Genomic DNA, 25,073 nt, shown 5'->3' with positions numbered 1-25,073 from the left:
TTTTTGGTGTTACACTAAAATCAGACATGCTTATGCTCCTCAGCTTTCATTCAAATATTAGACTTTTCCTTGTGTGCCCTTATTATTTACATTTTCAAACAAATTCAAAGTGACTGCCACTTAAAAATATCCCTGGCAAAAACAAGGGTGATGTGTGTAATGTTACGATGAGTAAGAATTTCATTGTATCTGTTGTTCTGGGAACTTAACTGTGATGTGGGTATGTGAAAGTGGCCCTGTGATGGGATGTCAGGGTAATAATGGCACAAGTGGAAAAGGCCTGATATGATAATGACGTCCCCTGCCCAAAGTCAAGGTTCCCATAATCCTCCACATTTGCATGGCAACCTCAGTTCACAGAGTATTACACACACAGTTTCCAAGGGCTGGATGCAATCTGATGGAATTGTCTGATGTAAATACAGCAGCCCGCTGGTGCTCCTCATCGGCAGCTTATCTTGAGGTAATACAAAATAGAACAAATCACCCGCATAATCCGCCTCAACTATTGTTTCTTGAACCAAACCATTCAGCAAAAAAGATCCTTATGTGCATCTGTCACTGTCAGGTCTTAGAATGTGTTATGTTCCTTGAGGTTATGAGCTGTAGACTGGAGCTTATTTCTATTTCTCTCATTCGCCCTCGCTTTCTACGTGTAAATAACTCAAATGTATTTCACACAGTTGGGTCTGAAACCACATGAAATATCGGCGATATTTACTTATAAACTTGGAAATGATCAGAACACGTAACAAGAGTAACGCTTGGAGGCAGTGTTTCCGTTAGCTGGTAATTACCACTTTTGGTAAAATTATTAACAAAATTACAAATTCAAAACTTTGGTTAAAATGTCCAGTAATAATAGTCATATACAACATAAAACTGGTCCTTACATGTCTTTCCAACATCGTTGGCAGGGAGTTGAAACAATGCTCAGCCCAACTTAGTAGGAATTTCTGCTCTCACCAAAATGGTCCCATCAATGTGGAAAACAGTCCCCCTTCCCAAAGTCCCTCATCCATCCTCTCCTAATGACTACAGGCCCATTTTCCTCACCTCATTGGTGGTTTAATCACTTGAGAGGATTATCAAAACCCACATTATCAACTCATGTTATCACTCAGGTCCTGGATCCACTACAATTTGCTTATTGCTTTGCGAGTGGGACAGACAATGCCATTGTGAATCTTTTAAATTTTCTGTATATGCATCGTGAGGGTTGTAAAATACATGCACGAGTCCGAATTCTTTTCTGCATTTAATACAATCCACCCACCCCTAATCCTGGCTGACAGACTGAAATAGCAGGTTTGCCTGGACTCAAAACTAATCACATGGATTTTGGATCTCCTTATGGGCAGATCGCAAAGGGTAAGGATAAGATGTCAGAGGTGCGTTTTACCTCTAGTTGCCGACCACATTGCTGTCACCTTTGCTATGAATTTCATACACGGGCTGTTGTCGTAGCAGAAACCCTGGACACCGTTTAATTAAGTTTGCGGATGACACCTCCTCTGTCAGCAGGAGCAGGATGAAGTCAAACATGGTCCAGTTCTAAATGTCTTTTTCACCTGGTGTAAGGCTTCACATTTGAGTTTCAACACAACTGATTTTTTTTACTTTAGATGTGATGCTCGACCCCCCACCTTATCTAGGATCAGAGGAGAGGAGATTGAGGTGGAGATGGAGGATAAATATCTTGGTCTTATTATAGATAAAAAAATATTCTGGGATCAATGTGCGGATGCTAGTTTAGAAGAGGGGCCAACAACGCATGTACTTTCTTAGAACACCTAACTTGTTTAACAATGACAAGATTCGCACTATATTTATATATAAAATTACTCATCAAATTGGGGAAAATTGTGAAGACCTTTGAAAAGGTTCAGCAGTAGGCCTAACCATCTGTATCTGACCAGGCTCTCTGAGAAGGCAGACAAGCTCTGCATGGATTCATCCCATCCACTTTCAGTGGAGTTCCAGCTGCTCCCTTCGCTGGTCGGTGTGGTAGATACCCCGCAATCAGAACCAATCAAGACGAAATCTCTTTTAATGACTCACTCAATTTAACAAGATGTGGTAACCATTGGGAGTCTGGGGTAATACACAAGAGGATGTAGAACACAATGGACTTGTGGATGTTAATGCAATGATGCCTAAGGGATGGGTAGTATACTTCGTTCTTTATTATGAGTTTTTGGTATACAGTTATCAACATGCATTTTAAATGTCTGCCTGGGCTGTGTATATTTATGAAGGATGATGGATGAAATATATATGATAGATATGTAGAATCAGTAAGAATTTTGAAAACCTTGGTCAAGTTTAATCCAGCCATCATGCATCACAGCTTCCTTAAGTTCAAGTCTGATTTGAACTATTTTGTAATCGTGATCAACATGATCTTAATCATGTTTAGCTCCTTTAGTACATTTGCTAACATATAGTGAACTATGTTTTCAAACTTTCTGAAGACAGTGTGTCCATAAAAGAGTGTGGTGGTAAAATAGCAAGAGTGTTTCTAAATGACCAGCCGTTGAGCTTCCACCCTGACCAAGAATTAAGAATGGATAAAATTGCCAAACATCTCAAATGCAAGATTTGTCACAACCAACAGTTCATGCGGAAATCAATTTAGAGAAACTTGGTGATGCAGAAAATAAACAGAATAACAATGATATTGAGCTTCATATATAATACAAACATATTTTATTTGCTTTTTCTTCAGGAGTCTGTGATTCCTCTGCAATGGAGGTGCTCCAGTGTGACGGCTGTGATTTCCGTGCTGAGTCATATGATGACCTCAAAGCACACATCCAGGATGTCCACACCGCCTTTCTGCAGCCCACTGAAGTTGTGGACGGAACACCGGATCCGTCCAGGTCTGTGTCTCCAAACTCCCTCAGCCACCCAGAGGATGAGGAGGAGGAGGAGGAAGACCTTTCGACTGGCACAGAAGATGCAGGTAGGAAACCTTAGGTAGTACCTCCCCCCAAAATGTGATAAAATAATATAATATATTATAATATATGCAAATAATGGTTTGACTTGTAGAAGATGTAATAGAGTAAATTAAAAGAAACTGTGTTGCTTAGTGAAATCATCAAAAACAATTAAATGTAATTAAATGTAATACAATATTATTTCAGTGAAGAATATTTGTGTTTTTTGTCTTGAAGGCCTCCACTCCATGGACACAGACTTGGGCCAGTTTTCCAACCGCAAACAAAGGTTATGCAGCCAGGCAGCGAACCCCCTAAATAAATCCTCCAACCCATTTTTCCAGTGCAAGTTCTGTGTGCGTTACTTCAGATCCGAATCCCTCCTAATTGATCACACCAGGAAGGTTCACGGAGCGGTTGAAGCTGCTTCAGAGAACAGAGAGAACTCCCTCCAGACTGCCAAGCAGAAAAACTACAACGTGCATGTGCATGAAGTCTTTGGGAAAGTCTTCTCTTGCCAGTATTGTACATTTAAGTTTACTCGTAGGACCAGACTGAGGAAACACCAAAAGAAATATCATTCAGACGTTTTGTGGATTTCTCCAGGGTCCCCTACTGAAGGGGAAGCTGACACTGGAAGTGTTAATATGGAATCAGAAAATGAGGACCTCTCTCCGGAGGAACCCTTTGATGAGGAGGCTCCACAGGATCATGTAGTGCGGAGAATCTTAGACACGATGTATAAATGTGTTTCTAAGTCCAGTGGAAACTTAACATGCGAGTGGTGTGACTATCAGACCCATAGGCAAGAGATGTGGTATGATCACATGAAAAAAAAGCATGGTAATATGCTGAAAATTATGTCATCGCTTCAGGAGGATTGTGGATCCTCCAAATCAGGATCTTCATCACATAGAAGCACTCCAACATCCAACATGATGCCAAATGATTTAAATGGCAATAAAGATTCCGTATTGAAGGAAGCTTCTGGAAATGCAGTTGTGAAAACCGCACCAGGGATATCACCTTTTCAGTATTCACAGATTTCAGCAAAAGTTCCCAACAGTACAGGCTCTTCCATTTTGTCAGAAAGGTCAACCTTCGTCATGTCAGATATATCAAATTCTGCCATAGACTTAGATACCAGTCTGCTCAACGATTCCAGAAGCAGCTCTGAAGACGAACTTGGTGACATGGATGATCCCAATTACAGAGACCCCTTGTCAGCTGAGGATTCCACTAAGCTGCTTCTGTCAGAGGAGGATAATAAAATGCTTGAAACAAAAGGGATCCCGTTCAGACGGCACATGAACAGGTTTCAGTGTCCTTTCTGTTCCTTCCTCACGATGCATCGACGGAGTATTTCTCGTCACATAGAGAACATACACCTGTCTGGCAAAGCAACTGTGTACAAGTGTGATGACTGTGCGTTCATATGCACCAGTCCACTCAAGCTGGAAAGTCACAAGCAAAATCATATTGGCTCGTCTTCTGACTGGGACACTATGGACTTAACATTTGAGAGCCCAGAGGATGAAAATGAGACTACAGATCCCTTGAATGGGGAAAGTGCAGGCTCAAAGATCAACGGCAAGAATTCAAGCCCTGGGAAAGAGGTCGGTGAGCAGAATCCTCATCAGTGTACCCTCTGTAACTTTTCTACAATGACGCTGAAAGGGCTAAGAGTTCACCAGCAGCATAAGCATTCGTACTGTGATAATATATTAGCGGATAGCGCAGAGGGGTCCGTGAATGAGCAGCAAGACACAGAATCTGAAACAAATAGCTCGGCAAATTTGGTACAAAAAACCCAAACATCAATCTGGGGAAATGCCTCCAAAAAGCACCTTGTTGGTAAAACGGCAAGAAAGTCTATTAATGACCAACCGTTGGACCTGTCCCCAGTTAAGAAACGAACAAGAATCGATGAAATTGCCAACAATCTCCAAAGCAAGATTAATCAGAATCAACAGCATGAGGACATGGTCATCAATTTGGAGGATCTTGGCGATGATGAAGATGAGGAGAAACAAAGTGATTTTCACATTGATAGGGAAAATGATGGTCATAATCACAGCTACGCATATAATACAAGCGATTTGTATCTCAGAGAATCAGGAGAGGTGAAAGAAAAAGGCAGATCAGGGAAAAGAAAACGAAAACTTCAGGCAAAAGGTTCTGCAAGAAACATTCCTGTTCAGGTTACTGTGTCTGATGATGAGGACAATGAAAATAATTTCAGTGCCTCTGGTGACAAAAAATTTCAAATTCAAAACAGCCAAGACAGCCAAAACACCTTCCAAGAGCCTGTTGAGTACACAGAGGAGCCTGGGACCCTTTTCTACTGTAAACACTGTGATTACCAAAATAAGTCAGCACGTAGTGTAAGCACACACTACCAGAGGATGCATCCCTTCATTAAATTTAGTTTTAGATACATTCTGGACCCAGAGGATCAGAGTGCTGTCTTCCGTTGCCTGGAGTGTTTCATCGAATATACCAGCTTCAATGACCTGAACCAGCACTATATGGAACATCATCCAGGGGCCAGTAATGTTCTCAACTTGAACCAACCGAATCTCATCTATATGTGTCGGTTTTGTTCTTACACCAGTCCTAATGTGCGTAGCTTGATGCCCCATTACCAAAGAATGCATCCCACGGTGAAGATTAACAATGCCATGATATTCTCCAGCTACATGGTTGAGCAGCCTCAGAAGAGTGCTGAGTCCCAAACACTAAGGGAGATTTTAAATTCAGGACCCAAAAGCTTCACATCCTCCACACCGGTATCACGGTCGTCATCTAGCCCATCCCTCAAAACCATCTCTAAAGTGCCAGAATCTTGTTCAGATGCTGAGACCCTCAAAGAAACCGTGGGAGGAAGTGTTGTGGTCTACGACTGTGATATGTGTTCCTTTGCCAGTCCCAACATGCACTCTGTGTTGGTGCACTACCAGAAAAAGCATCCAGAGCAAAAGGCCTCCTATTTTCGTATCCAGAAAACCATGAGAGTAATATCTGTTGATAAAAATCAGGCTCCAAGCAACTCTTTCAACCTCTCCAATACCCCAAAGTCAGCCAACACAATGCCATTGGGCTTAAATGAGGAGGTTTACTATTGCAAACACTGTGTATATAGCAACCGTTCTGTGGTTGGTGTACTTGTCCATTATCAAAAGAGGCATCCAGAAATCAAAGTAACAGCAAAGTACATCAAACATGCATCTCCAACTCCTGGTCTGATGAAGCTAATGGATGAGTTACAGATCCCTCCCCCAAAGCAGTTCTTTAAACCGTTTAGCAACAACGGGAAGGACGCTTCATGTAACTCATCAACCAAAGGAGGTACGGAAAAAAGCGAAGAAGAGATGTTGTTTTTTTGCCAACACTGCGACTACGGGAATCGCACAGTCAAGGGGGTGCTTATTCACTACCAAAAGAAGCACAAGGAAGTGAAAGCGAACGCAGACCTGGTGCGCAGACACACGGCTGTGGTACGCAGCCAGAGGGAGCGTGCCCAGATGAGCCAAACCGGTGCGCCAACAGTAGCCAGCACAGTGTCCACGTCGGACAATGACATGTCACAGAAGTTAAGATCGCTGAAGTGCAGGCATTGCACTTATACATCTCCATATGTGTATGCTCTGCGGAAACATTTAAAAAAAGATCATCCTACTGTCAAAGCAACAGCCATGACAATCCTCAATTGGGGTTATCAGGATAGCATCCTTGAGGCTGGATATCACTGTGAATGGTGCATCTATTCCCATGTTGAACCCAGTGGGCTGCTTATGCATTACCAAAGACGTCACCCTGAGCATAATGTGGACTATACTTATATGGCGAGCAAACTTTGGGCTGGTCCTGATGCCTCCCAACAAGGAGCAAACTCAGAAACAAAGCACTATCAGTGCAGGGATTGTGCCTATGAGGCCTGCTCCATCTGGGACATAACCAACCACTATCAGACTGTACATCCCTGGGCAATCAAAGTTGACGAGTCTGTGCTACTTGACATTATCAAAGGTAATCGAAAACCAGAGAAAATGCACTCAACTCAGTCAAAGGGACACATTCCTGGCATGTCAAGTCAATTTGATAATTACCAGGCAGATCATGAAGAGGGCTCAATGGATGTTTCCAGACCATCTCAAGAGAGACAATCCCAGCTATCCTTCACAACAACGTCCATTTCAAGCAGCCCATATCAATGCACTGTATGTCTGTCTGAGTACAACAGCCTTCATGGACTTTTGACACACTATGGTAAAAAACACCCAGGCATGAAAGTGAAAGCGGCTGATTTTGCTCATGAATCTGACATCAATCCCAGCTCAGTTTACAAGTGCCGACACTGTCCGTATGTGAACTCTCGAATCCACGGTGTTCTAACACACTACCAGAAAAGACATCCTTTGGTTAAGGTCACGGCTGAAGATTTTGCTGATGACATAGAGCAAGTTAAGGATCTAGGGATTGAGGGTGATGAAAAGTGCAAAACACAAAGGCAAGGTTATGGTGCCTACAGGTGCAAAATGTGTCCTTATACCCACGGCACATTAGAAAAACTGAAAATACATTATGAAAAGTATCACAACCAGCCAGCCTCAGACATGTTCAACCTTCCTGTCACTCAGTTTTCTACCGGCAAAGAAGAACAAGTAGCAGAATGCAGCGCTACAAATGTCACAGACGTCCAAGATGGAGGTGACTTTGATCTCGGCCTCTCTCAATTTGAAAAGGGAGAGAAGCATGCTGTTTTCAGGTGCCAGCTCTGTAAATACTTCTGCTCCACCAGAAAGGGTATAGCTCGGCACTACCGTATAAAGCACAACAATGTCAGGGCCCAGCCTGAAGGGAAGAACAATGTTTTCAAGTGTGCCCTCTGCCCATACACCAATCCCATCCGCAAAGGTTTAGCTGCCCATTATCAGAAACGTCATGATATCGATGCATATTACACACACTGTCTGGCAGCCTCTAAAGCCTTGATTGAGAAGCCCACTAAGGTGATGCTGCCCTTGACTCCAGAACCTGATGGGGCCGGAATGAGTGAAGAACTGAGACTTGCCGTGGAGCGAAGAAAGTGTTCCCTTTGTGCATTTCAGGCATTCAGTAGGAAAAGTATTGTCTCGCACTACATCAAGCGCCACCCAGGCGTCTTTCCCAAGAGACAACACGCAAGCAAACTAGGACGGTATTTCACCATTATCTACCCAAAAGAGACGGACAAGTCCTCTGTTGTGGAGGAAAATGAATCAGTTGAGGTCAAGCCAGAGGCAGAGCAGGGGATGGACCTTGAGTGGTTGCCTTTCAAGTGCTTAAAATGCCACAAGCTATGTTTCAGCTCAGCCGATCTGCTCTGCATGCACTACAACGACTACCACAGCAGGGACCTCAGACGTGATTTCATCACATTTGCGAGCCCTGAGCATGAGGACTCTGAATTTTATCAGTGTGCCCACTGTGAGTTCAAGTTCTTAGCCCTTACTGACCTCACAAACCATCTGATGGATCACAATGAGGAAACCCAGAAACGAGCAATGAGACAAGAAAGAAGGAAGCAGCTCCAGAGCAAACAGAGGGTCAATGAGCAAACCGAAACCAAACAGGAAAAGGTACTGTGAAGTTAATGCTTTTATTCACACTCAACAAAGATGCTGGTATTCTGGCTTAATATAATGTGTCACTATGTTAAGGATCATGTCATATTTATAATAAACTATTGCTATATTATTGTATGATCTACATCTGTTACAGAAATTGATGCATATGTTCAGCCAAAAAAAGCAAATCATTTACTTGAATCTATAAAGTCCATGTAGTCTTTCATGATTTTTAAGAGAGTATCACTTGTATTTTGCCAAGTTACTTTACCATTGACACATTCTGTTCTGAATGCCAACCACTTCAAGTGATTTGTTTTCTTACAATTTAGCTGGATGCCACTGCTGATAAGACCCCATTAGGCTACCGGTGTAACTTCTGTGTGGAGGTCCACCCCACCCTCAGAGCCATCTGCAACCACCTGAGGAAACATGTGCAGTACGGCGAGGCCAAAGAGGGCCAGCTGAAGGTGACACAACCTCACTTTTATCTGTACTTCACGCCAAAATTAAGGTGACACAACCTCACTTTTATCTGTCCTTCACACCATAATGGAGCTGAAACAACTTCACTTTTATCTGTCCTTCACACTATAATGGAGGTGACACAACCTCACTAGTATCTGTCCTTCACACCTTAATGGAGGTGACACAACCTCACTCTGATCTGTACTTCACAACAAAATGGAGGTGACACAACCTCGCTATTATCTGTCCTTCACACCATACTGGAGTATCATTGAAGAACAAATATTTATAGAGGTTAGTTATTCAGAAAGTATTTAGATCCCATCACTTTTTAACATTTTGTAATGTTGCAGCCTTGTGCAAAAAATGTTTTAATGAATTTTCCCCTCATCGGTCTTAACCCAATACCCCATAAAAGGCAAAAACAGGATTTTCATAAAATGCTAAAATTAAAAAGGAAATACTGAAATATTACATTGACATCCGATTCAGACCTTTTGCTTACTACTTGTTGAAGCACCATTGGCAGCGTTTACAACCTTTATTCTTCTTGGATGTGATGCCACAAGCTTTGCACACCTGGATTGGCCAGTCTCCTTTGCAGATCCTCTCAAGCTCTGTCAGGTTGGATCGGAATCATCTGGTCACTCTAGAGATGTTCAATTGGGTTCAACTCAGGGCTCTGGCTGGGCCACTCAAGGACATTTACAGAGTTGGCTGTGTGCTTACGGTTGTTGTCCTGTTGGAAGTTGAACTTTCAGCCCAGTCTGAGGTCCTGAGTGCTCTTGGCCAGGTTTTCGTTAAGGATATCTCTGTACTTTGCTCAGTTAAGTTTTCCCTCAAGCCTAGCTCTCCCCCTTCTCATACGATTCCTCTGTTTGCCAATTGTTTGTACCTTCCCCAGATCTGTGCCTCGACACAATCCTCTCTCTGAGTTCTGCAGGCAGTTCCTTCAACCTTATTTTTTGCTCTGATATGCATGGTCAGCTGTGAGACCTTATATAGTGTTCCTTTCCAAATCATGTCCAATCTATTGGAACAACTGCAGGTAGACTCCTAGGACTCCTAGACTGCTAGTTATAGAGATATCTCAAAGATGAGGGGAGCGAGAAATGGGTGGAACCCAAGTTAAATTTCAATTGTCATAGCAAAGGGCCTGATGTCATGTCAAAGTCAAAGTCAAAGAGAAGTCCCAATTTCGCTTTGTCATTATGGGCTAATAAGTGTAGATTTCTTTTTTTTTTTTTTTGCATAAGGCTGCCACATGTGAAGGGGTCTGATTACTGGACTGTATTTTTATTTCATGACTGAATTACAGCCATCTTTTTAAATGAATGAGTAAACGGTGAATTTTTGCAAATGGCATTGGGAGCACTAGGTGGAGCCAGAGGAGCCTGATATCTTCACAGATCGTCTGTCTCATGTTGTACTGTCAGAGCATAGTGACGGTTTTTAGCAGATATGTTATTTTATATAAGGATAAGTTATTTTTTACTGCAGCTTTAATTTTCATTATGCAATGTCCCCATCTTTACTTATGAGTGAGGCCTGTTGTGGTGAGAGAAGGCTGACAAAGCAAATCTGCAGAGTCGTAAGGAAGACATGCTTCTTATATGTGCTGCTGGGTCAACTCCTCAAGTTCTTTTGAATTTCCTGTAAATCCTTCTAGGTCATTTCCTGCCAGCAGTGAGTGGTTTGTTGTCTCGCAGCAGCACAGGAAACACTTGGATGTGTTTTCCCAAATGTGTGTGGGATGCAGTGTTAGTGAATGAAGCCTCCCTAATGAATCTCATACACATTATCGACTGCAGGCCACATATTGTCTCTCCAAACCTAATGATCTGTCTCCATGACGTATATCACTTGTCACACAGACATTGAGGATTGTATTTGAGGTCAGAGCAAAAACAAAGAAAAAAGAAAAAAAATTGCTTTTCTAATGTGAAACTGAAATATAATTTGGACTGGAACAAACCCCATGAAAAGTTTGACTTGATTTATTGGTCTATTAAATATTTATTGCTAGTATATAAATGTGTTTTCCCTCTTTTCTTAGCTGGATGTCACAGAGGTGTCCTCTCCTTTTGAAGCAGAGGGCATATCCAATGGCAACGCAGAGGACTCGTTGACCATAGACGATGCCGTGTCCACGGAGATGGACTTATCTGTGGCTGATATGATCGCCACTGGAGATGTTTCCATGGAGACGGGAGAGACGCCTGAGATTGGGGGTGCACCTCTGGCAGGAGAGGAAAAGGAGAGGCGGGTAGGGGGCCACCCCTGCGCCCAGTGCGACCGTGTCTTCATGTCCATGCAGGGTCTCCGGTCTCATGAGAGGAGTCACTCAGCCATGGCTCTCTTCTCTCGGGAGGACAAGTACAACTGCCAGTACTGTCAGTTTGTTTCTCCCTTCAGGCACAAGTAAGACCATTATTGTGTACCTACATTTTGCCTGATGGATTTTTTTTTTTTTTTGTGGGCTGTTTCCAGATTTCAAGCAGTAATGGTGCTTTTCCAGAATGGGGTAAAACCCTGCTGGTTTGAGGAAAAGCCTCAAACGTTCCGTGTTTCCCTCTGAGCCTGTCCTGCCCATGACCTCAGCTTGTCCCTGGAGTGGAGCGGGGCTGAACTAGGGACTTTTCCAATGCAGAATGACATAACAGCAAGGCGGGAGAAAAGTTGAATTGATTAAACTGATGGGTAGCAGTAGTTCAATTAACCAGCAATGTAAATAACTTTGAAATAATGCAAATTATCTACGACAAAATAAGGACATGGTTTACTACACATTAAATGAGTTCAGTTTAATACACATTACATTTAACAACTGAATTCTCCTACATTTACCCCCATGTGCACTTCCAGCGTAGATGTTCTCTGTTTGTGAATGTCCCTGGTGTGAGGCACAGTTATCAGAATAGAAGGTCCAGTGTTGGCCCTGGCCTTATATGGAAAACTGATGCTGAGAGCTGGCCCTGGTCTTAAATGGAAAAGGGCCACACATTTGAGACAGCTTTATGCTAGTCTTAAAATAGCGTACACATTTTATTAATTAAATATCTTTTAAGAGAATGTATAAAGACACTAGTTTGTAAACCTATGTCAGTTTTGATGTAGTGATTTGTCTCCAAAGATTTGGATCCAAAGCCCTTCTCTTCGTTGTGTGATCGAACCTCACTTGGTTATTCTCTGACCCAGAGAGGAGATGAACTCTCTAGCCATCCATGAGACCAAGTTAAACACAGATATATTTTGCATTAGATAACTGAATTGTTCATGTTTTTTTGTAATAAGTGATGTTATTTTTAAACAAATCAGCAGGTTTTTTTTTAATAGAAGGACAGATTCAATGTGGAGTTGGGGTCATTATGCTGGACAGCATGCGTATCCTATAATTGTAATTTGATATCAGTAGGTTCCAAATCTACATGGATATTCATGGCTTACTATCTCAATGGCAGATGTTAGATGAACATCTGTAGGCCTACTGAATAAGCCCATCATTGATTGGTTAGAGGACGTGCCATGTTTGATCTTTTCAAAGTGTTGTGCTCATTTAGGTTTGGACTTGTGTTTGTGTCTAAGTGTAAATATGCATATTTCACATTTTATTTAAAGGTGAGGTCCAGTACACCATTTGCTCCTCATGGTCCTCTAGCTGTCTGTTCGGTGTCTGCGCTCAGAAAACGGTGTCCATTCACAGTCCTGGCTCTGTAAATGGGTAGCAAAGTGGCTCAGACCCAGCCATACACTATTCCAGACAATCAACAACCCTGGTGGTTTGAGAAAAGGCCTCAAAGGGGGAGGGGCGCAATTTGACTGGCTGCTCAAATATTAAAAAACCTTTTCTCAGAAATGCATCCTGTACCTTTTGTGGAGTGTAACATTGATGCTAAACGGTCTCTTTTCTAAATATTCTCTCTCTTTCTCTCCCCATCTTTAGTTTGGATCGTCATATCCAGTCTCATCACGGCCATCACAAGCCTTTCCGCTGTAAACTCTGTCCCTTTAAGTCTGCTTATCTAAGCCGACTGAAGAGTCATCTACTTAAGTCACATGCAGGTAATAAGAAGTTATGAAAAGACAGCACTCTACCTTGCAAAAGTACTCAACCCCTCTGAAAGTCATCAACATTTTCAGATTTACAAAAGATACTTGCACACATTTTCCCAATCAGTATTTACAACTCACTGTAACTGGTTCTCTTAATAAATGATCTTCAACTCTGAAAAGTTTCTTACTCCCTGCAAATGAGAAGTACCCCCACAGCATGATGTTATCAGTACCATATTTCACTATAGGGGTGGCGTAGCACTTAGATTAACCCTAAAGTTCTATTCTGGTCTCATCTGACCATAAAACCTTTCCCTGCATGGATCTTCTTAAACAGTTACTTCTTTTTGCCACCCTTCCATAGAGGTCAGTTATATGGACAGCTTTATTACTAATATTAGCTTTTGTGGACTCCTACCACCTGCACCCCAATTCCAGACATTGAACCGTAGATCTGTCAGGGTGTTGGCTGGACCGTGGGCTTCCCTCATCAGTCCCCTTCTAATTTCATTTTTGGGGTGGCTGCCTTTTCTTTAAACCATCTGGGTGGTGTGATGCAACTTACACTCTCTTTTTATGGATCCAATGGTGTTTAGTTGGACATCCAAACACTATTTTCTTGAGTATTTTTGTTCACTTAAGCATTTTAATAATTTAGTGTCTTTAGTCTTAATATACTCTAATTTCACAACCTGACTGGTTAGACCGTTCGACAGAGTGATTATTTTTTTTTATCTCCAGAGGGAGATCTCTACTTCAACCTAATGATTAGTTAGTGCTTCTTTTATATCATTTGTGAACTCAAAAGCACACAGGTTTGGACTATTTGTGCAAGTTGTATATTTATATTTTTTGATATATTGCCATTTGAAATATTTGAGATAATACTGGTACAAGGAAAATATTGACTGGAAAAATATGTACAAGTATCTTTTGTAATTGAAAAAATGGTGATAACTTTCAGGGGGGTTGAATAGTGTAAGACACTGTACATGTTTTAAAAGGATTTATACCAGCCTAAATATTTAAATATTTTTTTCTTAGTCACACGGCAAGAACAGCGGGACAAACTCTTATTTTATTTAGATAACATTCATCTAATTAGTCTATATTGCCTTTATTTCATAGAAATATGTTTTAACAGGCAATTATGAATTGTTGTCTGGGCTCTTGGTTATCAAGATGAGCTGAATTCATAAAAGTGTGAACTGGTAGTGAATCAGACAGGGACGAAGACTCGTTTAACCAGAAAAAAAATACTGTCTGGTTACTTCATATTATGGGAAGAAAAGGCCAGACGTCTGAGTCACTGTAATCATGTATGATTATATGATTATATCTGAAGATATATCACTGACCAGACCCACCCAGTATCACATTATATGTTGTGTATATTCAGTTGTACTATGCTTTATATTAACCAACGTATTTATTCTCAAAGCCTAAATGGCTTGGGCCAAATAAGATTAGTTGGAAAGCAATCATCTGTGCACTACAGAATCCATTGCTTCTGACACATTAATGATGGTTTTCTCCTTCGACTGCCAAAGTCATTGAAGGTAGCAGAAATTGAACGTCGGCACAGTTCTATTCAGCCTTGTATTATGGCAATCACTATGCCCTTGAATGTTCTTCTGCCGTGTTACTTTGAAATTAAACTTCAGACACCTAAGAGAAAAGGTTAATGCCAAAGTTATTTCTGTTTCTATTTCACTCGTCCCCTCTCTCCATTTGGCTGCTTATTCCGCTTCTTCATTCCTTTTTCAGGTGAAAACCCTTACAAGTGCTTGTCATGCTCCTTCTCCACCATAACCATCAGCCAACTGAAAGAGCACTCTCTGAGGGTCCATGGAGAGATGCTTACTCTCCCCAAACTCCGGGCGGGGGCAGCATTGCGCTCCTCGCGGTCCATCTTGAGCTGTGATCCCATGGCCTTGACACCAGAAGGGGAAGGTAAGGGGCAAAGATGCCTGCATTTTAGTTAAACTACATTGTAGTAAACCCTTTATACACCATCACAGTTATTTTGAAGAAATGACTTGCATCACTCAAATGTACTAACAACCTTTCACATTTAAACATATATAGCTGTAAAAATGATTTAGGGCTGTATTATCTGTATAAGATAGGGCATTGGGTACATACTGTGGGTAAACCTCACACTTGGATGGTATAAGTAACATTCTAGAAAGTTGCTGCCTTGATTATAAGCCTTTCAGTTAGCACACCTGTGTCCCAAAGACTGTGACCCATAGACCCTGATTGAGAATGATTTTCAGATATATTCTATGGACTGATGATGTCATATACCCTGATTAGGAATGTTTTTCAGACACCTTATAAGGACTGATGATGTCATAGACCCTGATTGAGAATGATTTTCAGATACATTCTATGGACTGATGATGCCATAGACCCTTATTGAGAATGATTTTCAGATACATTTTATGGACTAATGATGTCATAGACTGCCCTACAAAGCAAAAAGGCAGTAACTGCATTTTTTGGCGAAAATGAGTTATTGCGTTTTTTGTAACATTCAAAGCATTCTTTGTCATGTAACAAAACATCTCATCTCAAATGTATGTCGTTTTGGAGAAAATTGTTGGGTGTTTGTACAGTAACTGCAAAAACTGCTAGTAAAGCAAAGCAAAAAAGCAGTAAACGCCATTACTGTATTAAGTTACTGCCTTCTTACTTGGTATGGAACCTTCGGAAGTAGGAGTAATACAAAGTAATACAGAGCAAAAATACAGTAACTGTAAAAAGGGGGTAAAATACAAAAAATTATCAAATTACTAATATCTGAAAAGAATAAGGTTATATGGAGTTACAATACTGCCTCATGTCCAATAATCTACCTACAACTACTTGGGCTGGACAACAAGATAACTTTAAGGTCATTTTTCTCAGTTTAGTGCTCTGTGCAGTTACTGCCTTTTTGCTTTGTAGGGCAGTAGACCCTTATTGAGAAAGATTTTCAGATACATTTTATGGACTGATGATGTCATAGACCCTTATTGAGAATGATTTTCAGATACATTCTATGGACTGATGATGTCATAGACCCTGATTGAGAATGATTTTCAGATACATTTTATGGACTGATGATGTCATAGACCCTTATTGAGAATGATTTTCAGATACATTCTATGGACTGATGATGTCATAGACCCTGATTGAGAATGATTTTCAGATACATTTTAAGGACTGATGATGTCATAGACCCTGATTGAGAATGATTTCCAGATACACTTTATGGACTGATGATGTCATAGACCCTTATTGAGAATGATTTTCAGATGCATTTTATGGACTGCGCTTTTAAACATGAGTTTTGGAATCCTTTAAAGCTGATCTTCAAGTTTTCATATTTATGCTTCCTTATGTTTCTTACAACACAGTTACAACATGTTCATTGGGAACATAGAACATTTGGTCCATGTCCACCTATTGATGGATTTGCCCTCCTTATGTTTCTTTCAGTGCAGTTGTAACATTTCCTTTGGGAACAATGTAGTTGCACCATTTTTCTGATGATTATTTAATGTTTTTGATGATTTCACACATTTGACACATTTCATGTGGCATGTTTGGAGTACTTGTTAAGCCCTATAATATTGATGTGTTATTGTGTAATAAAGTGTCTCTGTTCACATCTATAAGGGATGTGTATGGGTGACGATCTGTTAGCCCTCTGTGGTCGTCTCAAACCTCTGTAGAACGCATTTTCTTCCTGCTAAATCACGCTTGGATGCAACGTCTGGTGCTAGAAACACTTAGAGAGACAGATTACTCCTCTCCATGCAGATTGGAATTTCTACCCTCATCTACATACTGTCTTTCTTGTGAATGATGCATGAGTATTATAAATCAGACTCCCATGCGGATGGATTCATGTGATTTTCTTCCTCGCTTTGCAAAGTAAGAATTGCATCATGTGCATTTTTTAAGTCAAAGGCACGCCTTTTTTTCTGCCTGGTTCTGCACTTGCTGCCATGATGCTGAAAGAGGCATTTTAACACAGACACACCCGTTTAGATGTTTTGATTTATCTGTTGATGTATGAGCTAATGAAAAAAGATGAAGGAATAACATGATATAAAGATATATATATAAAAAAATAAAAAAAACAGAATGTAATGGTAGACTGGTGGTATGCCAAATAAGGTACTTTATGTTACTTTGAAGCTAGATCAAGATTGATTGTAGTAAGAAACCTATCATGTACTCTTTCCTCCTTTACTAAATATGACGAGCATGGGTAACATAAGGTAACATGCATCTGTCAGCCTATTATTTACATTTATTAGTGTTCAGATAAAGAAGGCTTTGCCTTATATTATATAATTATTATATTATATATAATTGTATTGGTTTATAACGGTCATTTCTGTTTTTCTACCCCTAGAACCAGGCTACCTGGAGCCTGCTGACGTTCAGCAGCAACTCAGCCACTATCAGCTCGCCTCACGGAACCAGACCTCCTGCATCCCCCCGGCATCCTCCTGTGTAGTAGCAGAATCCCGTCCAGATAACATCCTCACCTGTGAGTTCTGTGAGTTCAGCTCAGGCTACATGCAGAGTCTGCGAAGGCACTACCGCGATCGCCACGGGGGAAAGAAGCTCTTCAAGTGCAAGGATTGTTCCTTCTTCACCTGCTACAAGTAAGTACAGACACAGGCCCACTTGGTTCATTTCTGTTTCAAATGTGTTTATTGAGAAACATGTCCTTTAAACAGTGAAATTGACATTGAAATTGAATTGTTCCTTTAAATTAAAAAAAAATAATAATAATAATTTCACAAACAAACATTACTGACAAAGACAAATGTTAACAAGAATCAAACACGATACAAGAACAAAAAAAAACTTGGTTGATTTCTGAATCACATGATAGTCAAGCAGCTTTGGATGTGTAGCACACCCTTCAGTACAGTGCCTGATCTTCTCTTCCCTTAGGTCAACCTTCACCATCCACGTGGAGGCTGGACACACCAGTGCCCCGGAGGAGGGGCCCAAAGACTTGCGCTGCCCTTTCTGCCTCTATCACACCAAATACAAAAGCAATATGATTGACCATGTCGTCCTTCACAGAGGTAAGATCCTTGTCTTCTTTCATGCATGAAAATCAGAATGCAAAGATCTGAAACAGACGCAGTTACATCTAATGTGTTCTCAACTGATATTACCCTTGGTCAATATGAAATTCTATACTATAGTCTCGTTAGCTTTCATTCAAAATATTCAAAATAAAACACTTAATAGGATTATTAATTTATATGAAAGCAATATTTCCACAAGCATTTTTCAGTTATTGTCACCCCCTCCATTAAACACGTTGTACACCTGCCTTTATCAAGATAACTGCTGTAAGTTTTTTGTAATGGTAAATGAGGTTTGCACACAAAGAGGAAACTGTAGGCATTCTTCATATGTAGAATCATTCTAAATCCGGGGTTGACACTGGTGGACTTTTCTATGTAGCTCATACCCTTTCTGTTGGGGTTAGGTCAGATTAGCAGGCAACTTCCAGCTTCTTGCCACATCATTACTGTGCTGTCAGGCCTTTTCTTTGTATATAGTTGATTAAGAAAAGCTGCCTGTGTCCCCGGATATTTAAACCCAAGTGAAAAAGGAAGTCAACACTGACGACTTGAGCACTAATTAAAAAAAGAAATATGAGTGGGAATGTTGTGTCTGTAAAATGTGTTTGCATGTCAGTAGCATGCGTTGTTTGTGTTGTTCCAAGTAGACTCACGTGGAGCCTTTCAGCTGACCACCTCAGAATTTCAAAATATTCTTTAACTCATACCTTCACACATGCATGCTGAATGTTATCAGTCATTAAGGCTGCTTTTGTCAACTTGGATATAAAGTACTCATAACATCTTTGTCAAGTGTTGATGCAAGGTTATGCTCTGCAACTTTGAAATGGTTATGTTGTGATTGTTTAGTGGCTAGGTATCTTTTTATGTAGCTTAATTAACAATACTCTATAATGACTTTTTCTTTGACACACACATAGGCCTAATTTCTATATATACAGTACTGTGCAAAAGTTTTAGGCAGGTGTGAAAAAATGCTATGAACTAAGAATGCTTTGAAAAATGTAAACAATACATGTTTATTTTGTATCCATTTACATGGTAAGACTGAGCACAGCAACAAGACACAACGTAGTTATACTGCATCAGCAGGGTCTCTCCCAGACAAAGATTTCAAAGCAGACAGGGGTTTCAAAATGTGCAGTTCCAGCTCTTTTGAAGAAGACGTTGAGGATCGTAGACGCAGTGTTCAGCCAAGGAAACTTAATGCAGCTGATGAAAAACACATCAAGCTTATTTACCTTCGAAATCGGAAGATTTCAAGCAGTGGCATCAGCTCAGAACTGGCAGAAACCAGTGGTACCCAGGTACAGACATTTACTGTCCGGGGAAGTCTGGCCAGAAGTGGTCTTCATGGAAGAGTTGCAGCCAAAAAGCTCTACCCCGACAAGGAAACAAGGCCAAGTGACTGAACTAAGCACGTAAACATAGAAACTAGGGTGCAGAAACATGGCAGAAGGTGCTCTGGACTGATGAGTCAAAATTAGAAATATTTGGCTGTAGAAGAAGGCAGTTTGTTCGCTGGAGGCTGGAGAGAGGTACAATAATGAGAGTCTGCAGGCAACAGTGAAGCATGGTAGAGGTTCCTTTCCAGTTTGGGGCTGCATTTCTGCAAGTGGAGTTGGAGATTTGGTCAGGATGAATGGTGTCCTCAATGCTGAGAAATACAGGCAGATACTAATCCATCATGCAATACCATCAGGGAGGCGTATGATTGGCACCAAATGTATTCTGCAGCAGGAACATAACCCCAAACATACAGCCAATGTCATTAACAACTATCTTCAGCTTAAAGAAGAACAGAAAGTCCTGCAAGTGATGGTATGACCCCCACAGAGCCCTAATCTCTACATCATCGAGTCTGTCTGGGTTTACATGAAGAGACAGAAGAATTTTAGGAAGCCTACATCCACAGAAGATCTGTGGTTAGTTCTCTAAGATGTTTGAAACAATTTACCAGCCGTGTTCCTTCAAAAACTGCGCAAGTGTATCTGGAAGAATTGATGCTATTTTGAAGGCAAAGGGTGGTCACACCAAATATTGATTTAATTTAGAATTTTCTTCTGTTCCTTCACTGCATTTTGTTAATTTATGAAGAATTGATGAAAATAAACTGTTAACACTTCCATTTTTGAAAGCATTCTTAGTTTACAGCATTTTTTCACACCTGCCTAAAACTTTTGCACAGTACTGTATATTTATTTTTTAAATAATGGTCATTCTGGGGTTTTCATGTAGTTATTCTTTCTCTGTATTTTTTCCCTCTCTTTCTCTCTTGCACATTGTTTCTTCCTCGTGTCAATCTTTGGACGACCTCTCTTCCTCCCTCCTTTTGTTTGTCTGTTCCATGTCTTCTCTTCCTGCCCGTCTGCCACCCTCCAGAAGAACGCGTGGTGCCGCTGGAGGTCTCCCGCTCCAAGCTCTCCCGCCACCTGCAGGGCGTTGTGTTCCGCTGCCACAAATGCACTTTCACCTGCTCCAGTGATGAGAGCCTGCAGCTGCACATCCACAAGCATGACAAGATAAAGCCCTACCAGTGCCAGCTCTGCTACTACGACAGCAAGGACAAGCAGGCTCTGGAGAACCACCTGCGGGACGAGCACAAGGTCAGGCCTCAGCCTTTGCTGCCTCAATATTGCCATTCCAATAGGTGCTTTTTTTTGTACTATGCATGTCAATCTCAGACCATTTCTCTCTGGTATTGGTTTAGTACGACATATTGTTTGGGACACAATTCAGTATACTTTGTAATTCACAGTTTTAAACTTAAAGTGAAGTTGTCAAATTTACAAAGTGATGGGCAGAATTAATAAAAGGAACGGCAGTTTGAGAAATCACATTGATGGATTCAGGGAAGGGTTATAGTAATGGATGCAGGGAAGGGTTATAGTAATGGCAGTAAACCAGTTTATTTCACAAACCCTCTTCATCTGTGCTCCAGGTGATCCGGAACTTTGAGATTATGGGACGGGTCAGTCTGGACCAGCTGGAGGCTATGAAGGACAAGATGAGCAACCGCGGCAGTGGTGAGGAAGAGGAAGTGGGTGAAGGCCAGGAAGAGGAAGGAGCAAAGGAGCACGAGGAAAAGGAGGACGTGGTGGTGGACAACAAGCGGGATGCACAAGAAGACGAGGAGTCTGACAGGCCTGGGCCTACAGGTAGGGAGCTAGTGAATCAGTGTGGGGAGGGTCCGAAGTATAGTTTGCTATACCAGGGCTAATGTTTAATTATATGAAAGGCTAATGTTTAATTATATGAAAGGCTTATATTTAATTATATGAAAGTAGGGATGTGTCCTAAGCTGAACACATTGTTTGGAAAAGAACAAATAATGAAGATGATCGTTACAAATATTTGACAAAATATTTGGAGTTTGGACCTATAGGACAATAAGTCTGACAAGTGGAGCTGAACTCAGTACTTGTATTAACTGCTCTTTGGTTCTGTCTCTTCTCAACTTGGCATAAAGGTGGTGATTCTTCAGAGATTCCCTGCTCCCCCAGTTGTGGGAGCATTCCCAATGGCAAGGAAAAGCGCTTTCCCTGTGAGTTCTGTGGCCGTTCCTTCACCAACAGTGCAGAGTGGGAACGTCATGTACTCCGTCATGGAATGTGAGTCCTCTCCCTTTGGATCCTCCCTCCCTGTATTGTTCCATAATTCCTGTTACTCAGTTTAGTTGACAAATGCATTAGTAAGTGTTGTTGTTGTCATAATTACTGCCAGGGCTCTACAAACCCTAAAGTGACTTTGGTGTGTCATAGGACTTTGTCTGATAGATCAATAGTGACTGAGATTTATTTCAGTAAAAACGTATTTCAGAAGAAATGCCTTGCATTTGGATAGCATATGGGCATACATAGCACAGGAGTTTGATTGTAACAGCAACCACAAAGTGCTACAGTAACACTAAATGTAAAAAAAAAAAAAAAAAAAAAATGCACCAAATGAATTTTTGTTTTAGCTGAAAAACCACACAGTTTGAGTAGCTTGTCAGTTGACTCAATGTCCGATCATGCTATAGAGCCGCTTCAAAATATTAAATCTTTGGCCATTGTTGTGCTTAGGGAGCAGCATGATACACCTAGTTATGGTAACATTTACTTCTAAAAGAGATTATTGGAGAGTTATTGGAATTTGAGGACTTTTAGGCATATTGCACTGTTCTAGTCTGGCATGTCACTGACACTATTTATTCATTACTTGACGTTTGCTGCCTTTTCTTGACAGGTCCGTTAACGACAGTTCAGATGCCAGCCTCATCCCAGCAATAGGAACAACAGCTCAGCCTCTTATTGGCTCTGCTCTCTTGATGGATAAAGGTGCCAGCCAACCCAGTAGTCCAATCGATGTGGAGACTGAATATCCATCAGATCTATCAAACAGTACCAATTTGAATGAGAAAAACAAAGAAATGCTTGACCAAAAATGATCTGTAGGACGACACCATGTTGCTGTGAGGAATTTTGGAGCGAACAGAATGGGCTGCTTCATCTATGCTTAAAATGAGAGAGAAAAAAAGCTCAATTAACCGTTATGTTAACCATTGCTAAATTTTAAGTGTTGCACATTACGTTGTAATCCATCCATTGTTGAAAGTTAAACCCATGATATTGAATAACTTGGTCCCATTGGACATATCCTAATATATTGGTAACCAATAGCGAATAGAACTGTGAAGTTATCATTAAGGTCAAATCTCAGCTTCCTGACGGTGGTTCTTGGGATGACTGAGCAAACGCAATAGACGAAGTACAGAATGAGTATCGCGGAGCAGCGTCCGCTCCAAACACTTGATCGTGAGATTTTAGCCGGCCTTCCCTGGTTTCACTTTGGTGCCGAGGCTTCTGGCCAAGGCTGCTCCATTTTGCTGTCCTCCCAAAGTGCTCCCCGATCTCTTCATTCCCCAGTGGTTTAGCCTCCAAGGCTGTGTGTTACTCTCCAAGTAGAAAGGTTTCTGCGATTTGACCTGAAATGATTCTTTTTTTGTTGTTGTTTGTATGTATGTTTGTTTTTATTTGACCCATTTTTTAATCCAGATAAATTCCTTTAGGAATATTGGTGTGTTATTTATCTTAATGTCAATGAAGTTTGATTTTTTTTATAGATCTTAAGATATTGACACTGGCCCTTAAATTGTGTAGCAAATTGCTACTGATATTTGTGATATGTTTCACCTGCCTTCATAGGCACCCCCTGTCCTTCCTTACGCTTACCGCTTTTAACAACATCCAACGTCTGACCAACTCCAAGATGGCAGTGAAGGCATTCATGCTTTCCCTTAGTGTGTAGGAAAGACATGCTGGCACATATTCCGTCTTCATATCCATAGTATGTGCTGTAAACACATAGTATATACATAGTATATGTATATTGTGTATACAACGTGTATACAGAATATACATATCCCTTTTTATTTGGTGCATTTGTCAGCAGTTTTTGATTAATTGGGCTCAACTGCAAACTGACTCATTGTTTTACGGATGTCTCCTTATAGAAATAGGCAAGTAGTTCTAAACGATGTAGCTATGTATCTCAGGTAGTACCCTCACTGCACACCCATTCTCAGCATGTCTCTTCTGATCTAGCAAGTAGCAGTATGTTGGCCCCTATAATCAAGACAAAGAGCAGCAAATGCACTGAGTGGCGAGTGCGGGACGTGTCCATGAAATGCAGTGCTGTTGGCAGACAGCCCGACTTAATGCGGGAAATCTCTAAGGTGTCTTCACAGAAGCTGTCCATTTTTATTTTTAAGATACCTACAAACAACTTGGAAATGATAGTAGAGGTCATATATTTAACAACATGATTTTTAAAAGACTTTGTATGCTATGGAAAGCGAAAAAACATGTGCCATCTTGTTGTGATGACCCGGAAGCCTGGCGTGCCATCGGTTTATTGTTATGGGGAAAAATAAAATAAAATAAAAGCAGAGATTGTATGTATTGGAAGTTGCTGCTCTAATACCCCAAAGCCTTATTAGATGCTCAAATCAAATGTTTTAGCTTGGTTAGTATGCTTTTTGCTTCAACATCCGTTGTAGTAATCAGCCAACTAACAACAAAAAGTTCTCACAATATAAAAAAAGGAACATTCAGCAATTGAACTTATAATTGTATGTCCAGAACAACAAAAAAAATGTTTTTTAAAGAAGAAAGCAAGAGAAAAATGTCTTGTTGGTACCAAAAGTGCCAGCCTTATTAAATTGCTGGCGATCTTTGAGATTGTCTTTCCTGAGCATTGAACCATTGTTGCAAGGAGGGAGACCCCAAGTGCCGTGTGGTGCATTCTGGGATCTCTGCATGCCGAATGCAACTATGTATAGAACTACTTGTCAAGTGTTTGAAACTGTGGTGTTTCAGAAAGGACTCTTACCTTTTACCCTTTTAAATGTTATAATATGAAACAAACAAAAAAGGTAACTTTTTGGAGTTTTTCCAATCTCTATCAAGTGTTCAAAGCTGTTGTTAAAATGTCTGGTTAAGAAATATCTCTTTTTTGTACCTTAAATTCCTGGGAGTTGTTTTGGTGACCTGCCTTTTCATCCCTCTCTTCCTTTATAAGGACTAGCATAGCTTTTTAAAAGTATCATTTTAGAAAAAACATTGGAGAAATAAGCTTTTGAGTGACTGCTGTTAGCTGTCCATCTCATCCACAACACACTGGATATGTGTAAATATTTTAGTTTTTGTCTCCATCTCTTCTTACTGTTGAAGTTCATCATAGACTTAGGTCCTCCATCTTGCCTTCCTCCTGTGAAAATATGGTCCCTGATGGTGGGTTGTCATGTTGCCTAGAATGAATGTTTACAATTTTATTCCATTTATTTCTGGATGATGTAAATATTGTAATTCATTGTCTTTTTTTTAACTTGTTAATAAAGTTATCAGATAATG

General features: G+C 40.7%; 1 protein-coding gene across 1 annotated transcript in view; it reads left to right on the top strand.

Annotated features, from left to right (window-relative positions):
- Positions 1 to 25,073, top strand: part of znf462 (zinc finger protein 462) — a 43,180-nt gene extending 18,107 nt beyond the window's left edge. Inside the window, exons 2-13 of the mRNA XM_080847825.1 lie at positions 2,729 to 2,965; positions 3,180 to 8,563; positions 8,884 to 9,021; positions 11,076 to 11,440; positions 12,963 to 13,081; positions 14,840 to 15,025; positions 17,484 to 17,739; positions 18,035 to 18,171; positions 20,563 to 20,786; positions 21,122 to 21,338; positions 21,650 to 21,791; positions 22,408 to 25,073. Of these exons, the coding sequence (XP_080703951.1) occupies positions 2,749 to 2,965; positions 3,180 to 8,563; positions 8,884 to 9,021; positions 11,076 to 11,440; positions 12,963 to 13,081; positions 14,840 to 15,025; positions 17,484 to 17,739; positions 18,035 to 18,171; positions 20,563 to 20,786; positions 21,122 to 21,338; positions 21,650 to 21,791; positions 22,408 to 22,609 (7,587 nt within the window). The 5' untranslated portion in view covers positions 2,729 to 2,748 and the 3' untranslated portion in view covers positions 22,610 to 25,073. The remainder of the gene's footprint in view (positions 1 to 2,728; positions 2,966 to 3,179; positions 8,564 to 8,883; positions 9,022 to 11,075; positions 11,441 to 12,962; positions 13,082 to 14,839; positions 15,026 to 17,483; positions 17,740 to 18,034; positions 18,172 to 20,562; positions 20,787 to 21,121; positions 21,339 to 21,649; positions 21,792 to 22,407) is intronic.

The sequence above is a fragment of the Sprattus sprattus genome (genome assembly GCF_963457725.1).
Source record: "Sprattus sprattus genome assembly, chromosome: 11".
In the NCBI taxonomy this organism is placed as follows: Eukaryota; Metazoa; Chordata; class Actinopteri; order Clupeiformes; family Clupeidae; genus Sprattus; species Sprattus sprattus.
The sequence above is the reverse complement of the archived record's forward strand: the minus strand, read 5'-3'. Positions and strand labels throughout refer to the sequence as shown.